Source organism: Astatotilapia calliptera, chromosome 1, assembly GCF_900246225.1.
Source record: "Astatotilapia calliptera chromosome 1, fAstCal1.2, whole genome shotgun sequence".
Lineage (NCBI taxonomy): Eukaryota > Metazoa > Chordata > Actinopteri > Cichliformes > Cichlidae > Astatotilapia > Astatotilapia calliptera.
Genome location: NC_039302.1, coordinates 2,658,743 through 2,677,783, shown reverse-complemented (window position 1 = coordinate 2,677,783; position 19,041 = coordinate 2,658,743). Strand labels below are relative to the sequence as shown.

Below are 19,041 nucleotides of genomic sequence, written 5' to 3'. Positions count from 1 at the left end.
AAGATTTTCGTTGTTTTGCCTGTAAAGATTAAGAAAAAGGTGCCAATGGTGTTTTTCCTCCCTAATTTTCTTTAGATGCAAAAACAAGATGTCACCATTGAAACATTACAAACTGACCTTGATCAGACAAACGAGGAGCTGGACAAACTGAACACCTCGCATTTGGAGGAACGAGCCCAGCTCATTTATGACCTTCAAAGCTGTGAGCGGGAAATCGATAACCTTAAAGATGCTCTGCTGGAAAAGGATAAAGAGATATCAACTCTTGTTGGGAACATGGCTGAGTATGCAGAGCAGGTCACAGCACTGAAACAAGAGATCAAACTCAAAGAGGAGAGCCTGGTACAAGTAGAAAATGCACTGAGTAAGGCAGAGAGGGAGGCTAATATAATGAAAGAATCACAGAGTTCAGACCAGCAGGCCCTTAATAATAAGATCACAGAGCTGGTGGAGAAACTTAAGGAAGCTGAGATGGAGATGGTCAAGGCCGGAGATGAACGAGAGTCTAAAGGAGTTGAGGTGGAACACTTAATCAAGCAGGCTGAAAAGGATAAGACGACTATTCAGGACCTTCGAGGAGAAATCCAGAAGCAGAATGTGAGCCATCATAATCATCTTTCTGAATGTGAAACGCACATCACTTCACTAAAGGAACAGCTGGCAATATCTGCACAGAAACTACAGGAGTCAGAAGGACTTGTTTTGCAGCTTAAGGATAGAAATGCAAGTAATGAGAAACTACAGCAAGAGCTTAATGACAAAGAGCAGACGTATGAAAAGGAGCTCAAGTCTTTCAAGGAAGAACAGAATAAGCTTTTGGCACAGGTGGAGAAGTATAACAATGACTTTCAGACCTTATCAAAGCAATTAGACGAGCAAGTTCTGAGTGAAGAGAATGTCAAGCAAGTAATGCAAGAGAAAGTGGAAAAGATGGCATCACTCGAAAACCAGCTAAAGGACGAGAGGCAGAAATTCAACACTGAAAATGAGAAACTGTGCAATGAACTTCAAAGCAGATCTGAAAATATCTCCAAGCTTGAAAATCTCTTAAAAAGCATGACGACTGAAAAAGAGCAGCTCCAAGAAAACCTGAAGGGGCTGAATGAGGAGCTTGAACTCGAACGTAGGAATTTAAAAGAGCTAAATGAAAAGGTTACATCTGCTCTTGAATTCAACAGCAGTCTGGAGAATCAAGTGCAAGTCCTTACAAAAGAGAGAGACGGGCTTGAATTGGAAGTAACTGAGCATGTCAAAAATATTTCACAGGCTACAGCCGAGATGGATTCCTTGCATGTCAAAATATCTGAATTGGAAATGCAACACTCACAAAGTAACACAATTATTCAAGGGCTACAAAAAGATAAAGAGGAGCTAACTACTCGAACTCTTGAGCTAAATAGAGTTCTTGAGCAAAGCACACATTCAACCTCTGAGATCATGTTGGCAAAAACAAATGAATGTAGTTCGCTCCAGCAGCTACTCAGGGAAAGAGAGGAGACAGTGACCCAGCAGCAGGAAGAGGTGCAAAGCTTGACGTCTAAGATAGACAAAATGCAGCGCGACATCGCCGAAAAAGGGCAGACTGTCACTGAACTTCAAGCACGAATAGAGGCCCAACAAAATGAGCAAGCACAGCTTATGGAAACTCTGTCTCTGCTTCAGGAACAACAAAGTAGTCTGAAGTCTGGGTTATTGGAGAAGGATGCAATGTATAAACAGAAGCAGGAGGAGTTCCAGAGTTTGCAGAAGGAAACTGAAAACCAGAAAAATATTGCGTCCAGGCTACAAGCTGAGGCGGAATCGCTCATTGAGGAACGCTCACAACTCAGAGAGCAACTGGGAGAGAGAGACGAAATGTTGAAAAAGTCAACTCAGGAATGTCAGAAGCACAAAGATGAACTGAATAACAAAAACACAACTATCAGGTCTCTAAGTGACCGAGTCAGTGTCATGGAGGAAAATGCTAGAAAGCTTGAGTGTGAAGCTGATCAGAGCAAAACAGAATTGGCTAGTTTAAAAAGCCACACCCAAGCTTTGTCCGAGGAGAACCGCCAGCTTCGTGCTGCATGTGAATCCAAAGAAAAGGAGCTTGCACAACGAAGGCAGCTTCTGTCTGACCTTGATGGGCAGCTTAAAGCGACCCTTGACCAGAACTCCAGCTTTAGCATGAAGATTAGCAGTCTAACAGAAAATAATCAAAGACTACAGGAAGAGTTGGCACAGAACATGAAATCAGTTTCCGAACTTACTGCTGAGAGACTTGTTCTCCAAGAAAAAACTTCGGACCTTGAAATTCAGATCTCAGATAGTCAAAAAACAGTTGCTAGCCTGTTGAAGGAGAAAGAGGAGCTCGCTGCAGCAACAGATGAATTAAAAAAGGTCCTCAAGGAAAGCAAACAGGCAATCTCTGTAGGTCTACTCGAGAAAACAAACGAATGTGCTAATCTGTTGAAAAATCTGAGGGAGAAAGAGCAACAGCTTCAGAGTTTACAAGAGCAGGTCGATCAGCTGAGCATGTCCTTGGTTGAAAAAGACCAAACTGTGTCAGAGCAGACTTCACAGATAATGGCCCAGCAGGACCAGCTGCTGCAGCTTCAGGATACTGTATCTATGCTTCAGGAGCAGGGATCAGTTTTAAAGTCAGGACTAATGGAAAAAGATGTCATGCTGCAGCAGAAAGTTGAGGAATGTAGTGTATCTCTGAATGAAGTCAAGCTACAGAAAGAGCTCGCATCACAGATGCAGGTTGAGGTAGAGTTGCTCAGGAAAGAATGTGTGGAGGCCAAACAACAACTACAGCAGAAAGAACAAACACTGAAAGAAGCAACACACGAATTTCAGAACCACAAAGATGAGCTGAATAAACGAAATGAATCTGTCATTTCGCTCAGTGCTCAGCTTGGGGCCATGAATGAGAGCGCTTCAGAGATGGAGGTGGAAATTACTAACCTGAAGGCATCTGTGCAGAAACTCACTGCAGAAAATTGTCAGCTGATCCAGGACGAGGGCCAGAGGAAAGCAGAGGTAACTGATTTTCATGACAACATTCAAGCCCTCAGTGAACAGAATGTTCGATTGAAATCTGAACTTCAGAAAGCAGTGGCAGAGCTGGCCAAAGCAAACGAAGAAGCTGCAAATCTCAACTTGGAAATCCAAGGAATAAATGACGCCCTGAAACAGCAGGAGAATTCGATCCAGCAGCTCAACAGTGAGATTGCTGAGCGGGGGGAGCTGCTGAAAGAGAAAGAAGGCACCATTTTGGAGCTTGAAGATTCTGTGTGTACACTCAGAGGCCAAGTTGACAGTCTGACATCAGAGTCTTCCATACTAAAGAATACTTTGGAGAAAAAGGAGGAGTCAAGTCTTGAATATCAAAGTACTTCTTCCGCTGCCTTTGATAGTCTGACTTCACATCTACAAGCCAAAGAGGCAGAATGTGAGAGCTTGAAAGAAAAGATATCACACCTTGAGGAATCTGTCTCAAAGCTCAACAGCAACCTGGAAGTACAGACATCTGAAGTGACAAACCTCAAAATGGCCTTGGAAGAAAAAGAAGCAGCTCTTTTGGAACAAGCGAAAGCTCTCCAGGACTTCCAGAAAAGAGGAGACGAAGCATTGCTGTTCAAAACTCAGTTCATGGAAAGTACAGAGTTGGCATCACAGCTGCAAAGTCAAATGCAGTTACTGTCCACTGAGTCTGAAAAATGTAGAAAGACAGCAGAAGAAACCCAAAGTGCCTTCAATAACCTGCAGGAGAAATATGCTGCCACCTTAGAAGAGTTACAAGACTCGAGGAAGCAACTCTCTCAAAGGACAGATGAGGTGTCTGAGCTCCGGATGTCATTGCATGATTCTAATAACGAATATCAGACTGCAAAGACCACCGTAGAGACACTGAAAAGTAACTTGCATGTGATCCAGGAGAAACTGGGGAAAGCTGAGGATTTGAACTCCAGTCTTTCAAAGGAAAAAGATGACGCATTTGCTTCGCATCAAGCGAGCGTGTCATTGTTGACTGTCGAAATAGAAAGACTCAAATCACAGCATCTTCAGGTCGTGGCACAGATGAATGCACTGACAGAAAACCTCGAGCAGAGAGAAATGGCTCTCCACGCAATCAATAGTCAGTACAGCGCCCAGGCCAAACATGCATCTCAGCTGGTTTCAGAAATGCAGAAGTTGGAAGAGCAGAATAAGAGCCTGAATGAGGAGATAGGATTGTCAAAGGAAGAGAATCAGAAACTTCACATTGCTCTCAGTAATGAAAACACACATTTGAAAGAGGAATTTAGGAAACTTTTTGCAGAGAAAGAAGAGCTAGAAAGAAGACGTCAACAAACGCTGGCGGAGCTGCAGGTTCAAATGGAGCAGAAATCCAGCAGCGTGAATGAACTCGTGGAGAGAATGACGTCCGAGAAGCAGAGCCTTCAAGCAAAGGTTAGTGCCAAAGATGAAGAAATTTCTCAGTTGAACGAAAACATTCAAAAAATAGAACAAATTCTGCAGGATTCAGAGAAAGAGTGGCTTTTAGTTCTGGATAGAGAAAAGCAGGAAAAGAACCTTCTTGCAGAACAATTGAAAAGTGTTGAAAATGAGATGAAATCTAAAGATGTTAAAGTAAATGCTTTGAAACAGGACATGGACAACTTGCAGGAGAAACTAGCAGAGGCTTCCTCTGCCATTAGGGAGGGCTCTAATCAACTGAGCACGAAAGAGCTGGAGGCATCCGCATCCAGAATTCAGCTTGAGAATGTGTTAGCATCTATCCAGGAAAAGGAGAACGAGAACCATATTTTGCAGCAGGCTCTCAAAGCTGTGGAAGACGAGTTACAAAGACTGGTAGTGAGAAAAACGGACAAAGTTTCCTCTCTATTGAAATCTTCTGCTTTGAATGACGAAAAAGCCTCTTTGGAGGACATGATAAAATGGTTACAAGAAAGTCATCAAAGTGAGGTAGATGCTTTGCAAACCGAGTTGGCTAAAACTGTTGCAGAATTGGAAAAAACACAGACTGTACTTAATCAGAGAGAGCAGAATAGTTGCGAGAAAGGTCAACAAATAGCTCTTTTGCAAGAGGCTGTGGAGCATTTACAGACTCAGCTTAATGCCGAGTTAGTAAGAGTGAAAGAAGCTACTGTTAAACACTCTTCTTTATATGATGAATTGCAAACAAAAGATGAGCAAATAAGCTGCATGAGCATTCAGATCAGTCAACAGAAGGAATTGCTTGCTGGCATTACTCAGCAGATAAAGGAAAAAGATGCATCCATTGCCCAGGTCATGGAGTCCGCCTCAAATGAGAGAATGAAACTTGGTGAGGAAAATGACTCGCTCTCGGCACAATTAAAGAGCATGGAGAGAGCACATGAAGAGATTTTGCAACAGTTAGAAGAACAGATTTCGCACAGTTCAAGTGAAACTGAGAAAAATAATTTAGAGAAGCTCATGCTAATTAAGGAAAAGGATGAGCTACAAAGTGAACTCACAAAAGTATCGAAAGAAAAAGATGCAGTGAAGAAGAAGCTGCAAGCTGTGCTTATTGTGAGAAAAGATCTGTTAAGGAGGATTGAAGAATATGAAAACCAAAAAGAAGAGAGCGTAAGCAGTAAAACTGAGGTTTCACTGTTGCATGAACAATTGCAGGAAGCCAAAAGTCAAGCTCAAGCTACAGCAGAATTGCATAAAGAAAATATTTCCCAACTTGAAAAGAAAACTCTCGAGAAAGAGGGAGAATTTCTTAAGTATAACACCGAAAGCAAAACACTTTTGGAACAGCTAGAGTCAGAAAAACAGAGTTTGCAAACCATCTTAAATGATAAAGAAGCTCATTTGTCAAAAACATTACAAATGCTCAGTGAGAAAGACTCACTAGTCGAGCAGCTGCAGTCCAGTGCTGTCGAGAAGGAAGAGATATTTGAGCAGAACAGGAAGGGCTTGATGCAGAAATTAGAAGAGCTTCAAAATGAAATCAAGACATGCAAAGATGAGTTAAAGGACAAGTCTTCCTCTGCTGCTAGTGCTGTTGACTTAGAAAATGAGCTTGCACAGGTAAAGTCAGAAAAGGTGACCTTACAGAAGAAAGCCCAGGCCGCCTTGCTGGCACGCAAAGAATCAATAAAGAAAGCTCAAGAAAATGAAAAGAAATTAACTCAAGAGCTCGCTGAACTAAAAGATGACTACAAGGCGCTCTTGGAGCAACACTGCCAGCAGACGAACGAGCTAAACGCAGTGCAGTTAAGCTTGGATGAGAAGACCAGAGAAACGGAGGAACTCAACAAAACCTCCTTTTGTTATCTGGATGAATTGCAAACTCTGAGACAGCTCGTCGAGGAGAGAGACAAAACTCTTCAAGATTTAAAGATGTCTTTGGCTGAGAAAGAGAGCCAATGCCATTCTCTCTCAAGCCTGCAAACAGAACTTGAAGCTACTAAATCCGGATTAGAGGCTATTTCTCTTGAGATGGCCAATAAAGAAGAGTCTCTCATAGCCATGGAGCAAAGAGCAGATTCTTTGAAATCAAGACTGCACATCGTAGAGAACGAATTAAGAGAGAAAATTGAAGAGGTTGACAAATATCGGGATGCAGTCAGAGTTGCTGAGGTTAAGACCCAACAGGAGAAACAGTCTTTATTTGATAAAAACAAGGCTTTAGAGACTCAACTGTGCATCCTAAAATCGTCACTAGAGGAACATATGCATGCAAATGAAGAGAAGCATCAAACCTTATTGAAAGAAAAGGAGGCTGTTTTGGAGCAAAGTAATCAGATGAAAGCAGAACTTGAAACAAAAGCTGATTTAGTTTCGCAGAAATCCTTTGAAGTTTTGACCCTTCAGAAGACATTAGAACAAACAGAGCAGCAGCTCACTGAGGACAACCGATCTTTGGCTAAGGAGCTTAAACATCTGCAGCAGCAGTTTACTGAAACACAGAGGAATATGGATTCGCTGAAGCAGGAAAAAGAACATTTTGTCCAATTATTTAATGAACTGAGGGATGAGGTGACCTCCCTGAGAAAGCAATCGAAGGAGTCAGAGAAGGTAAAAGAGCAGCTGCTGAAGAAGCACGATGCACCCGTTGAACAAGAGGGTCATAACAAAGAAGGGGTCTGTTTTTCTTGCAAATGTGCAGAAATCTTTGAAGCAAAACTAAAGGAGCGAGATGATGCCTTGTTAGTTTCTCAAGCTCAAGTTTCAGAAAAGGAGGAACTAATTGCTGCCCTTGAAATTCAGCTACAACAGCAAAGCAAAATGCTTGAAACCACTACTGAAAAGATGAGAAGAGAGGGTGGTGAGCTTCAGAAATCTCCTGATGAGGGTGCCAGGATGAATGATCCGGATAACCAAAACAAAGTTACCCTTCTAACAAGGAAACTTCAAGCAGCTTTGGTTTCTAGGAAAGAACTCATGAAGGAAAATGCAGCGCTCAAGGAAGAAGTAGAAAATCTGTCAGCCAAACACGAAGCAAAAGAAACAGAGTACTTTGCTCTGCAATCATCTCTTTTAAAGTTCAAACAAGAAAATACGGACCTGGAAAGTTCTGTGTCACGTTTCTCCGAAGAGAAGGACAAAATGAGCACTGAAGTCGACCGCATCCTTAACGAGAATCGCAACCTATCTGCAGCCTGCGAAAGTTTGAAACTAACTATAGAAAGCATCACTCAGCAGAAACAAGCCTTCTCGTGCCAGCTCGAATCGCTCAAAGATTCTCAAACAGAGGAGCTGACCAAGTGGAAGTCGAAACACGCAGAGCTCAAGCAAGAGTACGAGTCGCTTTTGCAAGCGTATGAAAATGTCAGCAGTGAAATGGACAAGATGAGACAGCTTTTGGAGGGAGCTAAAAGAGACAGGCAGGAAGCCCTCCGAAAAGTACACAAGCACGAAAGTGAGATGGAGATCCTGGGGAAGCAAGTCCGAGAGATGGAGGAAGAAAATAAAAGAATGAAAGAAAAAGTGGAGGAAGTTTCCAAAGAGAAAAGGCAGAGAATCGAGGAGCTGGAGGAGCAGAATGAGAAAATCAAGAAACAGGTGATGGAGGTGATGTGTGATCTAAATGATAAAAACCAACAACTGGAGGCAGAGACTGCCCCATTTCAGGACTCATTCGAGGCTCTGAGAGTGAAACTTACTGAGATGGAAGCTGAAAATATCCAGCTAGCAGAAAGGCTGGAAGAAGCTACCTGTTTGCTGGAAAAGAAGAACCTGGAATCCAATACATACACAAGCAACATGCAGAACAAACTTGACGAAGCACTCAGTTTGAATAGTTCACTGACTGCTCAGATTGAAGCTCAGAAAACTGAACTTGTTGCTCAAATGGAAATCAACAACTTGGTGCAGAGGGAGAAGCAGACTCTTTCAGAGAGAATTGAGAACATACAGAATGACTATGAGTCGCAGTTGGGAATAAAAGATGACGCAGTTAAGGACCTCAAAGACATTATCACCAGGCACCGCCAAGAGACTATTAACCTGAATGAGAAGGTGAGAATTTTGGAGGATGACAAGTCACTTCTGCAAGAGGAACTTGAGAACGCTCAAGAGATCTCAGACAAGGTGAAGAGTGAAAACGAATATTTGGAGACTGTAATCCTCAAGAACTCGGAAAGGATCGACGAACTCACCGAGTCCGTCGGTGCCCTGCAGTCCCAAACTGCGCAGCTTTCCACTCAACTTGCAGCTAGCAAGGAGATGAACGATCAGATTCGTCACGAAAAAGAACAGGAGCAGCTCAAGTTGGTCAAAGAGTTTGAGGAGAAACTCAAGACAGTTCAGAGAGGCAACGAGGGTTCGAAGAACGTGAAGAAAGAGCTGCAAGAGCTGCTCAAAGAAAAGCATCAGGAGATAAATCAGCTGCAGCAAAACTGCATCAAATACCAGGAACTGATTTTAGATTTGGAGAGCTCTTTGAAGAGCTCACAATCAACGTGTGAGCACTTGGAGAAAGAACTGAAGAAAAACTTAGAGAAGATTGCAGATTTAGAGGAGAGAGGTAAACAAGCTGAAGCTGAGCTAATTATGCACAAGAGTCATCTCCGGGAAGCCAAAGAAAAGATTGAGCGTGCCGAGTCTGAAAGAGACCAGCTGGCTCTTCAAGTGTCACAGCAAAATAAACAGTCTGAAAATCAGAAATCACATCTGACACCTCAAAATGTAGAAGAAGCAAAAATCAACTCTTACATAGAGAATCAGTTTTTGTTACAGCGGCAGATAGATGATCTCAAGGATTTGAAAGAGAAAGAAAGTCAAACAGTTGATGAGCTGAGGCAGCAGCTAGACTCTCGAGATCTGCAGATAAATACTCTAAAGAGAGCGGCTGAGACTCAAGAAGCAAAGCTGTCTGCGTTAGCTTCCACACCACACGGGGCTAATGCTACCAAACTTTGGAATGATTTGTACCAAAAAACCTTACATGAGAAGGACAATCAGCTCCTTGAGCAAGGTTTCATCATTAAAAGATTCCTGGAAGATATGAGAATGAAAGACAAAGAGGTGAATGAGTTACGGGTGACCAAGTCGAGACTGGAGAGGACGCTGAATGAATACTCTGTAGCTGCCGCTGCGCATCAGAGGCAGCTGTTTGTTATGAGCGCAAGCAATGCTGAACTCAGTGAGAGCGCAGAGCTCATGACTGTGCAGGTGAAGGAGCTCAGCGCTCAGGTGGAAAGAACAGAGCAAGAGAAAAACGCAGTGAAACGACAGCTGGCTGACAAAGAAGACGTGATCTCCCAAATGCAGCTCAGTCTACAGCAAGTGGAGAAGATAAACGCTGACATGGAAGCTCAGATATTCCTTTTGCAGTCTCAAAATGACAAAACTCAAGCTGACTTTGAGAAGCAGGAGGGAATTTGTCTGCAGCTCAAAACGCTCCTTCAGAGCAAAGATGCTGAGATCTCCTCTCTACTGTCCTGCAAAGATGGACAAATGTCAGGCTATCTGGAGCAACTGCAGGCTAACTATCGTAACCAGGTGTCCGTTTATGAGGACAGGCTGACGTCTTCACGATACCAAAAGGAAAAGACAGACAAGGAGTTGAGAGCGCTTGAGGCCAAGGTCCGAAGTCTGCAAATTAAAGTAAACAGATCTATCCAGGAAAAGGAGCAGATGGAAGCAAAGATGGAGTCGTTCAAGAACTCAATGGTGTCTTTGCAGAGCGAACGGGAACGGCTGATGTCAGAATACAGAATACTGGAAGCAAAGAGTCAGTTGGGGTTAAAGGGCAAAGAGGGCTCTCCCGATGGGGAAGGTGGGGCAGCCAAAGGCCTTAAACACGAAATTAGAAAACTGTTACATCAGATGGATGATCTCAATTCTGAGAACGCGATGCTCAGGGCTCAACTGGTCCGATACAGGGAGGATTTAAATCAGGTTTTGTCCCTTAAGGACAACCAGTTGAAAGTATTGCTAAAGAAGCAACAGGAGGTGATCAAAAACCTCGAAACCCAAAAAGCTGCGGCTGAAAAGCAACACAGAGAGGCTCAGCTGGACGTCCAGAAGGAAGAAGAAGCAAGCAATGCATTAAAGGAAGAGAATTCTAAACTTAAAGCTCGTGCGTCCAAGCTGGAGGAGGAACTGTTAACTCTGAGAAAAGACAGTGAGTCAACAAACTGGGGCAAGGTGATTGCTGACTTGCAGGAAGCTGTTACAGCCAAAGCATCTGAATGTAATGACCTTCAACAAAAACTTCTTTCTCAGAAGCTCTCAACTGATGAGCTCCAGGGGAAAATGCAGCAGCTGGAAGATGAAACGGACAAAAAATTATCAGAAGCTGAGGAAAAGTACAACAGTGAGCTGGATGCCTTTGAGCGCGAGGTGGAGCTGATGAGGAATGAGCGAGAAACTGCCGATCAGAGGGTGGCAGAGCTCGCAAAAGACCTACTAGAAATAGAGCAGCAGTTATCAGAGGCTAAATCGCAAAGCAAAGATACCAAGGCTCAGAATGAATCCCTGTGCAAGGCAATGGCTGCTTTGCAGAATGACAGAGACCAGCTCATCGAGGACTTCAAGGTCCTCAGGCAGAGATACGATGAAGAACTCAGAGAGACTCGGGCAGCCTTAAACAAGGTGGAGCGCAGTTTGCAGGACACCACGTCAGATTTGGCCATGTTTGCCAAAGAGAGGGACATCCTTACTCGCAAATTAAAAGCCTTTGAGAGTAAAGACGCACACGCAGAGCTGAACAAGCTGCTGGACGAGCTGACGGAGGTCTTGCCAGAAAAGGAAAGAGAACTAAAAAAAGTCATTTTGGAAAACAACACTTACAGCAGGCAACTGTCAGCATTCTCCAGATCCATGGCCAGTCTCCAAAACGATCGTGAACGGCTGATGGACGAATTGGCCGGGGCTAAAAGAGTGGTTGAGTCCAGGCAAGGGTCGAGCCCAGAGACTGTCGGTACGGCGAGCGTGGAAAAGTCAAAGGGAAGTGGTGTCAGTGCCTTGGAGACTGAGTCAGATGGGCTGGTAAGTCAAGTTTGGCTGTTGCTTGCACTTCCTTTTCTCTGCTGTGGTTCTGTGGTTCAAACAGCATGCAGGGTCAGCTTAGATGTGTTTTTGGTTTCACATCCCATCGGTATGACTTGCATACTTTTTTTCGTTTTTTTTGTTAAATACTCACGCTGTGGTGTCTGTTTAAAACTTCACTTCAATAACATAAATGTTAAATGCATTGTTTGTCTTTGTGAATGATGCATTTTCTTTCTGTTTACTGTCATCGCAGGGGATACATCAGAAGATGGACGAACTGCAACAAATGGCACACAAAGAAGTGAGAAGCCAGCAGGAAGCAACAGTGGATCAGAGGTAAAGGAAGGAAAACGGTTTCCTATTCAAGTTTTAAAAGTATTCCCAAAGCTGCCCGGCTCAAAGGTTTTTCCATACAGCAGAAACAGGAAATGTGTGTTACTGTATTTGCTAGTAAGCTAAGTAAGTTCCTCCATCTATGTGAAGGCTTGAAAGCTTGACTGCAGCTCTGTTATGCACACAGCTTAAATTCATTTTACTTCAATTTTTAACACATTTTTTGTTATGTAGATCTGATGCTGAGCCGAAGGACCTGCCAGTTAAAGTAAGTTACACTTCTCAGTCGTCCTCCTTTGTTGGGAGGCTGTGACTCACGGATGCACTTGTGCAGCTTTTGACCTTCACGGTCACAGTGAATTTAATAATAATAATAATAATAATGGATTGCATTAATATAGCGCTTTTCGAGACCCTCAAAGCGCTTTACAATTCCACTATTCATTCACTCTCACATTCACACACTGGTGGAGGCAGCTACAAGTTGGAGCCACAGCTGCCCTGGGGCAGACTGACAGAGGCGAGGCTGCCATATCGCGCCATCGGCCCCTCTGGCCAACACCAGTAGGCGGTAGGTGAAGTGTCTTGCCCAAGGACACAACGACCGAGACTAATCATAAACAGATATCTGCATATGAATATGTAGAATCTGTAGACATTGCTCTTTATTCACGAGTCATATTTAAGCTTTAGTAGAGAGGAGAGCAAAGCAGGGAAAACTCTTGGCTAATGTCTGACTGTGATTTGACTTTGTATGTTTTGAAAAATGTATCTGCATATGTAAACAAACAATAACCAGCACACAGAACAGGAAATCCTACCTAAGTTAAACTGTTTAGATATCCTGGTTGATAAACCAGTTTTTCTCTCTTTGGTAGTTGTGACACCAAACGATCCCATTTCTTCCTTCCGACACAGCAGGAAAGCGGTCTGGAGGAGGTGGTGAGTCGATTGGATGCAGAGAGGAGGCAGCTTCACAGAGATCTGCAGCGCTGTATGTATGAGATTCAGCAGCGAGACCAGTACTTCCAGCAGCTCAACACAAAGGTATGAAAACGCTTCAGGTGACTGTCCTTTAAAGCCAAACCCATCAGAGTTCAGCTAGCCCTTTGTAAGCAGGCAAAAACGTCCTGAGGATACAGACAGTGTAGGCAAGCTGTCTAATTAAACCACACTACAATAAACTTCAAATGTTCAAGGTTTGATTTCATGATTTTTGTTTCCCATTTCCTACAAAATAATATACAAATATAAAAGCAACTGAATGCTGAATAACTCTAAATGTACAAAACAGTCAAACAGCCATCTGCCCCTCCTCTTTGGGTTATCAATACTCACAGTTGCAGGAGGCAGTGGAGGAGAAAGCTGCTGTTACAGCTCAGCTAAGGGCTGTTTCCCAGACTCTGAGGGACACCCAGAATCGATGTCATTGGCTGGAAAGCCAAGGCCGGGTGCAGGTAAAGCTCTATATACATGTGCTTTAAAAACTCAAATCCGAGCTGCCACTGAATCCAGTTGCGTTGTCTCTGTATGCTCTTTCGTGTTTATACCTGTAATCCTGCACTCGTTCCTACCAGGGTTTACTTCACACTGAAGTTGCACCAGGGGCTCCACAGGAGAAGAGCAACGACTCCATGTTAAGTGAAAGTGCTGAAGCCAGTCAGCTGAGAGAAAGGTGAAAAAAACAAACAGCCTTCAGTTTGGATCCCTGCAAAAATCTCCACATTGTCCTGGAGAGATCCGTACGGTCGGTTGAAGTCGTAGACATGCTAACATTATCCCTGGGTGTGGTTGTCTTTAAGGCTGCTGGAGGTGGAGCTGAGTCTGGCAGATGAGAGAGCCAGGAGAGAGACGGCCGAGGAGGCTCTGCGTCTTGCTGAGGACAGAGTAAAGAGGTTGGAGCCAGATGCAGTCACTCAGCCGTACACCTGACTCTTATTCGTCAACACAGCAGATCTTTAATGAGTTTTTTTGTTGTGCAGTGCTGCCTCCAGTCTGTCCAGGGACAGTCACAGAGACTTCAGCATCGAGATGGAAGCTGAAGAGGAGTGGGAAGCTCTAACTCTCAACCCAAACCAGCCTCTCATAACTCGAAAGGTACTCGGTACACTTTATTTTCCTTTGATTTGCTTACTGTACAGATCCAGCGTGAATCTATGACACAGCTTTTTCGAGTTGGCTTTTGCAGAACGGTGTGTTTGACAGCGTAACCTTACTGCTGTCGTGGAGTAGTCATATAAATCGATGACGTGAGAAAACAAGTTCATAGTGGCTGTTTAGGTCTGTGCAGCGATAATGAAACACAAAGATCAGTGAAAAGTGAGCCTGACAGGTGTGAGTGTGACAGACTTTTTATTATGAAAGAAAAGTATGGAAACTTATTTGTATGTAGCTATGTAATGTATGGATGTGCTGTGGAAAATATGAATCCCATTCCCGGTTGCTTAGTTTTAATGTTAGACAAAGATAACCTGAGTAAATACAAAATGCAGTTTTTAAAAGGTGATTACATTTATTATCCTACCCGACCCTGTGAACTCGTACCCACCATAAAACTAATAAAAAAAGTAACCAGAGTTATAGTTTTGAAGTGGCCTGCTTAAAGTCCGGACTCAAATTCAGTTGGGATGTTTTGCCGTGACCATAAACCGGCCATTATGCTCCGAACTCTCCAGTGTGGTTTGAGGATGAGTACAAATTCCTCCACAGCGATGTGAAAACTGTCACTTATTGCACATGCAAAACAAATAAGAAAATGGAGTACATATGGATCAAACTGTCTGAGACTGAGAATTTTTAGAACGTCATTGAGATCAAATAAAGAGTTTTAGATACATTTTTCTTTGCTCTACTTTGCCTACAGTGGCCCATTACAGAAAAGGCTTAATGACGAGGACTCTTGCCCCCAATAAGTCTTGTTAGTCTTTTAATTAGGGTCACCATATATTCGGGCCAGTGCACTAAAGCCGTGTTTGGAGCTTCTCCAGTGCAAATGTAAGCATTTCTTTGATTGCTTCTGTTTCTCCTCGCAGATGAAAGGAGGGATGGTGGCGTGTCGACGGTGGCTCCGAGGCCGGAGCCTTTACTTCTCCAGGCTGCTGACGAGTCGCACTCGCTCTCGATATTTCTTTCTGGCTTACTTGTTCACCGTACATGTGCTCGTTCTCATGTGCCTCACTGGAACCCTGTAGGCAAAGTCGTTCCTGGACTAAACACAAACTGGCTGAAGGGTACATATGAAAGCTAACAGAGATTTCAGTGAATAACTTTGTGCATACACAGTAAAACCTGAAACTGACACGTTGTTCTCTTTTAAATGTAATGGTAATGGGGGGGCGGGGACGACAGTTTGTTTGCATCTGATTTAAGTTTTCTTATGTTTGTAAGTAGACCAAGCCTTAAAGCCGTTGGTTTTGCTTGCCTTCAATTTCTTTTCTTTCATTTTTTAAGAGCCACACTGGACAGGAGACGAGAAAAGAGTTTGTTTGATGTGACCCTCGGGGAAAAGCTGCACAGTTTGCAGAAAGCCATATACACCCGTACTTAACACTAAGAAATCTCCTGCACACACCAGCTGCTGCTTTTCTTGTTTGCCTGAGTTTGTGTGTTGCACATGATCACATAATCAAAATGCTGAGTTTAAACTATGCACTGAAACTCCAAATGTGTTTGTAATCATTTTGTGGAAGCTCCGAAGCACTACACCTCTCCCACTCTGTTCCCTTTAAACTGTAAAGCCAAAGGTGTCTGTATTGTTACTTTGGCGAGCACCCTCATGCCTGTAAAAGCTAGTGGGAGACATAATATTCTCGAGTTAACGCCAGTATCATGGTGTGCCATTGAAATTGTACTGCAACGCAGTAGCAGGTACGAGTTGTTTGTATTTAAGTGTATTTATGTCTGCATCCACACATGCACGCTGTACAGTATGTCACATTTCTGTACATATGATTTTTATCCTGTCTGCTTGATGTTTATTGACTGTAAATTTCTTCTTGATTGTTCAGAGGTTAAAAACAGGTTGGTAAGAATTTTTTTTTCTAAAATAACTTCGACTAACAAGCCAGAATTCTCTTTGTGTGGGTTCAACTAAAAAAACACAAACAGTGCAAATGAGCGTCAGGATCTGTTTTCTGGCTTGTTAGTTGATGCATTTTTGTTGAAAAATGCAGTTCTGCACATGTTTGTGTTATAAGTATCTGTATATAAAGGGTTCAATCAACGAACAGTGACCGAAATCTATTTATAAAAAGGTAAACTACTGAAAAATGTTCAGATGGCATATTTTCTCTACTGCCTCTATTTTTAAACGTTAGCAAAGCAGTTGGCCTTGAGGCTCATGAGGCTTGACGTCATGCAATACTGTGTCGGGGAGAACCTTTTCTGATCGCCTTTCACCATCTAGAACGGACTTTAATAAAGCTCATTGAAGTTTTCTGCCCACATGAATTGTTTTTTACTAAATCTGTGGTGATTTGACCACTGCAATAACAAAAGGTGGAGTTAACAATCAAGACAGAGTAATAAACGCCAAAGCCCTCACTGCATGCGTCCTCTTAACAATAGCAGAAGTATCAATTCTAACATTTCCAGTCAGTGCTGTTGTTTGAGTGTTGAGTACTGTACATGTCAAAGTCCACTTTGTAGCCTGTATATCTTCTGGTTTCACATTAGAGGCTCTCCTGCGTCTTTAAGGACTCACTAAATCAGCCCAAAGACTGTATATGAAAGATGGACATGGCCACTGACACCATCCAAATTAAGGATAGTCGAACGTCAAAGAGCAAAACATTCAAATTGTGGCAGTCTTGAGAACAGATCCCACTTTGCTTTGAAGTAGCAAGATGCAGTCTGAGCACTGCCTCTGGTCTTTGGTGTTGTTTTGGACCCTAATGTGACATTTTATTGAAATAAACAGAGTAAAGGCACGCTGTCTTCTAACAGGTAAGGAGTAAAATATCTAATAATATTTATGATGTGCAGTCTTTACCATTTCCTCTACAAAGAAACATGACAGTACCAGTCTTACAGTACGACTCTGGATACTGTAGCTCCGGTGAAAACTAAGGCCTCAAATCAGAAGTACCTGACTCCGTGGTATAATTCTCAAACACATACCCTAAAGCCGATGACTCGTAAGCTGGAGAGGAAATGGCGTGTCACAAATTTAGAGGATCATCATTTAGCCTGGAGAAATAGTTTGCTGCTTTATAAGAAAGCCCTCCGCAAAGCCAGAACATCTTACTATTCATCACTGATTGAAGAAAATAAGAACAACCTCAGGTTTCTCTTCAGCTCTGTAGCCAGGCTGACAAACAGTCAGAGCTCTGTTGAGCCAACAATCCCTTTAACGTTAACTAGTAATGACTTCATGAACTTCTTCACAAATAAAATTTTTATCATTAGAGAAAAAATTACCAATAACCATCCCACAGATGTAATATTATCTACAGCTACTCTTAGTACCATTGATGTTAAGTTAGACTCTTTTTCTCTAATTGATCTTTCTGAGTTAACTTCAATAATTACTTCCTCCAAACCATCAACGTGTCTTTTATACCCCATTCCTACAAAACTGCTCAAAGAAGTCCTGCCATTAATTAATTCTTCGATCTTAAATATGATCAACCTATCTCTAATAATCGGCTATGTACCACAGGCCTTCAAGCTGGCTGTAGTTAAACCTTTACTCAAAAAGCATCTCTAGACCCCGCAGTCTTAGCTAATTATAGGCCAATCCTCCAACCTTCCTTTCATATCAAACATCCTTGAAAGAGTAGTTGTCAAACAGCTAACAGATCATCTGCAGAGGAATGGTTTATTTGAAGAGTTTCAGTCAGGTTTCAGAGCTCATCACAGCACAGAAACAGCTTTAGTGAAGGTTACAAATGATCTTCTTATGGCCTTTGACAGTGGACTCATCTCTGTGCTTGTCCTGCTAGACCTCAGTGCAGCGTTCGATACTGTCGACCATAATATCCTATTAGAGCGATTAGAACATGCTGTAGGTATTACAGGTACTGCACTGCAGTGGTTTGTATCATATCTATCTAATAGACTCCAGTTTGTGCATGTAAATGGAGAGTCCTCTTCACACACTGAGGTTAATTATGGAGTTCCACAGGGTTCAGTGCTAGGACCAATTCTGTTTACATTATACATGCTTCCCTTAGGCAGCATCATTAGAAGACATAGCATACATTTACACTGCTATGCAGATGACACCCAGCTCTATCTGTCCATGAAGCCAGATAACACACACCAATGAGTTAAACTGCAGGAATGTCTTAAAGACATCAAGACTTGGATGGCCGCTAACTTTCTGCTTCTTAATTCAGATCAAACTGAGGTTATTGTACTCGGCCCTGAAAAGCCTAGAAATATGGTATCTAAGCAGATTCTTACTCTGGATGGCATTACCTTGGCCTCCAGTGACGCTGTGAGGAACCTTGGAGTCATTTTTGACCAGGACATGTCGTTCAACGCACATATTAAACAAATATGTAAGACTGCGTTCTTCCATTTGTGCAACATCTCTAAAATTAGAAATATCCTGTCTCAGAGTGACGCTGAAAAACTAGTTCATGCATTTATTACTTCCAGGCTGGACGACTGTAATTCATTATTATCAGGATGTCCAAAAAACTCACTGAAAAGCCTTCAGCTAATCCAAAATGCTGCAGCAAGAGTCCTGACAGGGACTAGAAAGAGAGAGCAGATTTCTCCTGTTTTGGCTTCCTGTTAAATCCACAATTCAAAATCCTGCTCCTCACATACAAGGTCTTAAATAATCAGGCCCCATCTTATCTTAATGACCTTGTAGTACCATATCACCCTATTAGAGCACTTCGCTCTCGCTCTGCAGGCCTACTTGTTGTTCCTAGAGTATTTAAAAGTAGAATGGGAGGCAGAGCCTTCAGTTTTCAGGCCCCTCTTCTGTGGAACCAGCTTCCAGTTTGGATTCAGGAGAGAGACACTATCTCTACTTTCAAGATTAGGCTTCAAACTTTCCTTTTTGCTAAAGCATATAGTTAGGGCTGGACCAGGTGACCCTGAATCCTCCCTTAGTTATGCTGCAATAGACGTAGGCTGCCGGGGATTCCCATGATGCATTGGGTTTTTCCTTTCCAGTCACCTTTCTCACTCACTATGTGTTAACAGACCTCTCTGCATTGAATCATATCTGTTATTAACCTCTGTCTCTCTTCCACAGCATGTCTTTATCCTGTCTTCCTTCTCTCACCCCAA

The 19,041-nt window shown here is 42.8% G+C and overlaps 1 protein-coding gene across 4 annotated transcripts in view; it reads left to right on the top strand.

Annotated features, from left to right (window-relative positions):
• The window catches only part of LOC113006342 (golgin subfamily B member 1-like), a 38,637-nt gene extending 22,399 nt beyond the window's left edge, over positions 1-16,238 (top strand). For 2 of the 4 annotated variants that reach the window (XM_026142525.1, XM_026142295.1), the window contains exons 21-29: positions 76-11,457; positions 11,714-11,796; positions 12,028-12,061; positions 12,712-12,840; positions 13,134-13,250; positions 13,371-13,468; positions 13,596-13,688; positions 13,776-13,890; positions 14,826-16,238. In XM_026142525.1, coding sequence (XP_025998310.1) covers positions 76-11,457; positions 11,714-11,796; positions 12,028-12,061; positions 12,712-12,840; positions 13,134-13,250; positions 13,371-13,468; positions 13,596-13,688; positions 13,776-13,890; positions 14,826-14,984 — 12,210 coding nt within the window. In that variant the 3' untranslated portion in view covers positions 14,985-16,238. The remainder of the gene's footprint in view (positions 1-75; positions 11,458-11,713; positions 11,797-12,027; positions 12,062-12,711; positions 12,841-13,133; positions 13,251-13,370; positions 13,469-13,595; positions 13,689-13,775; positions 13,891-14,825) is intronic. The other 2 variants (XM_026142371.1, XM_026142448.1) reach the window with 2 other exon arrangements.
• The last annotated feature ends 2,803 nt before the right edge of the window (positions 16,239-19,041 follow it).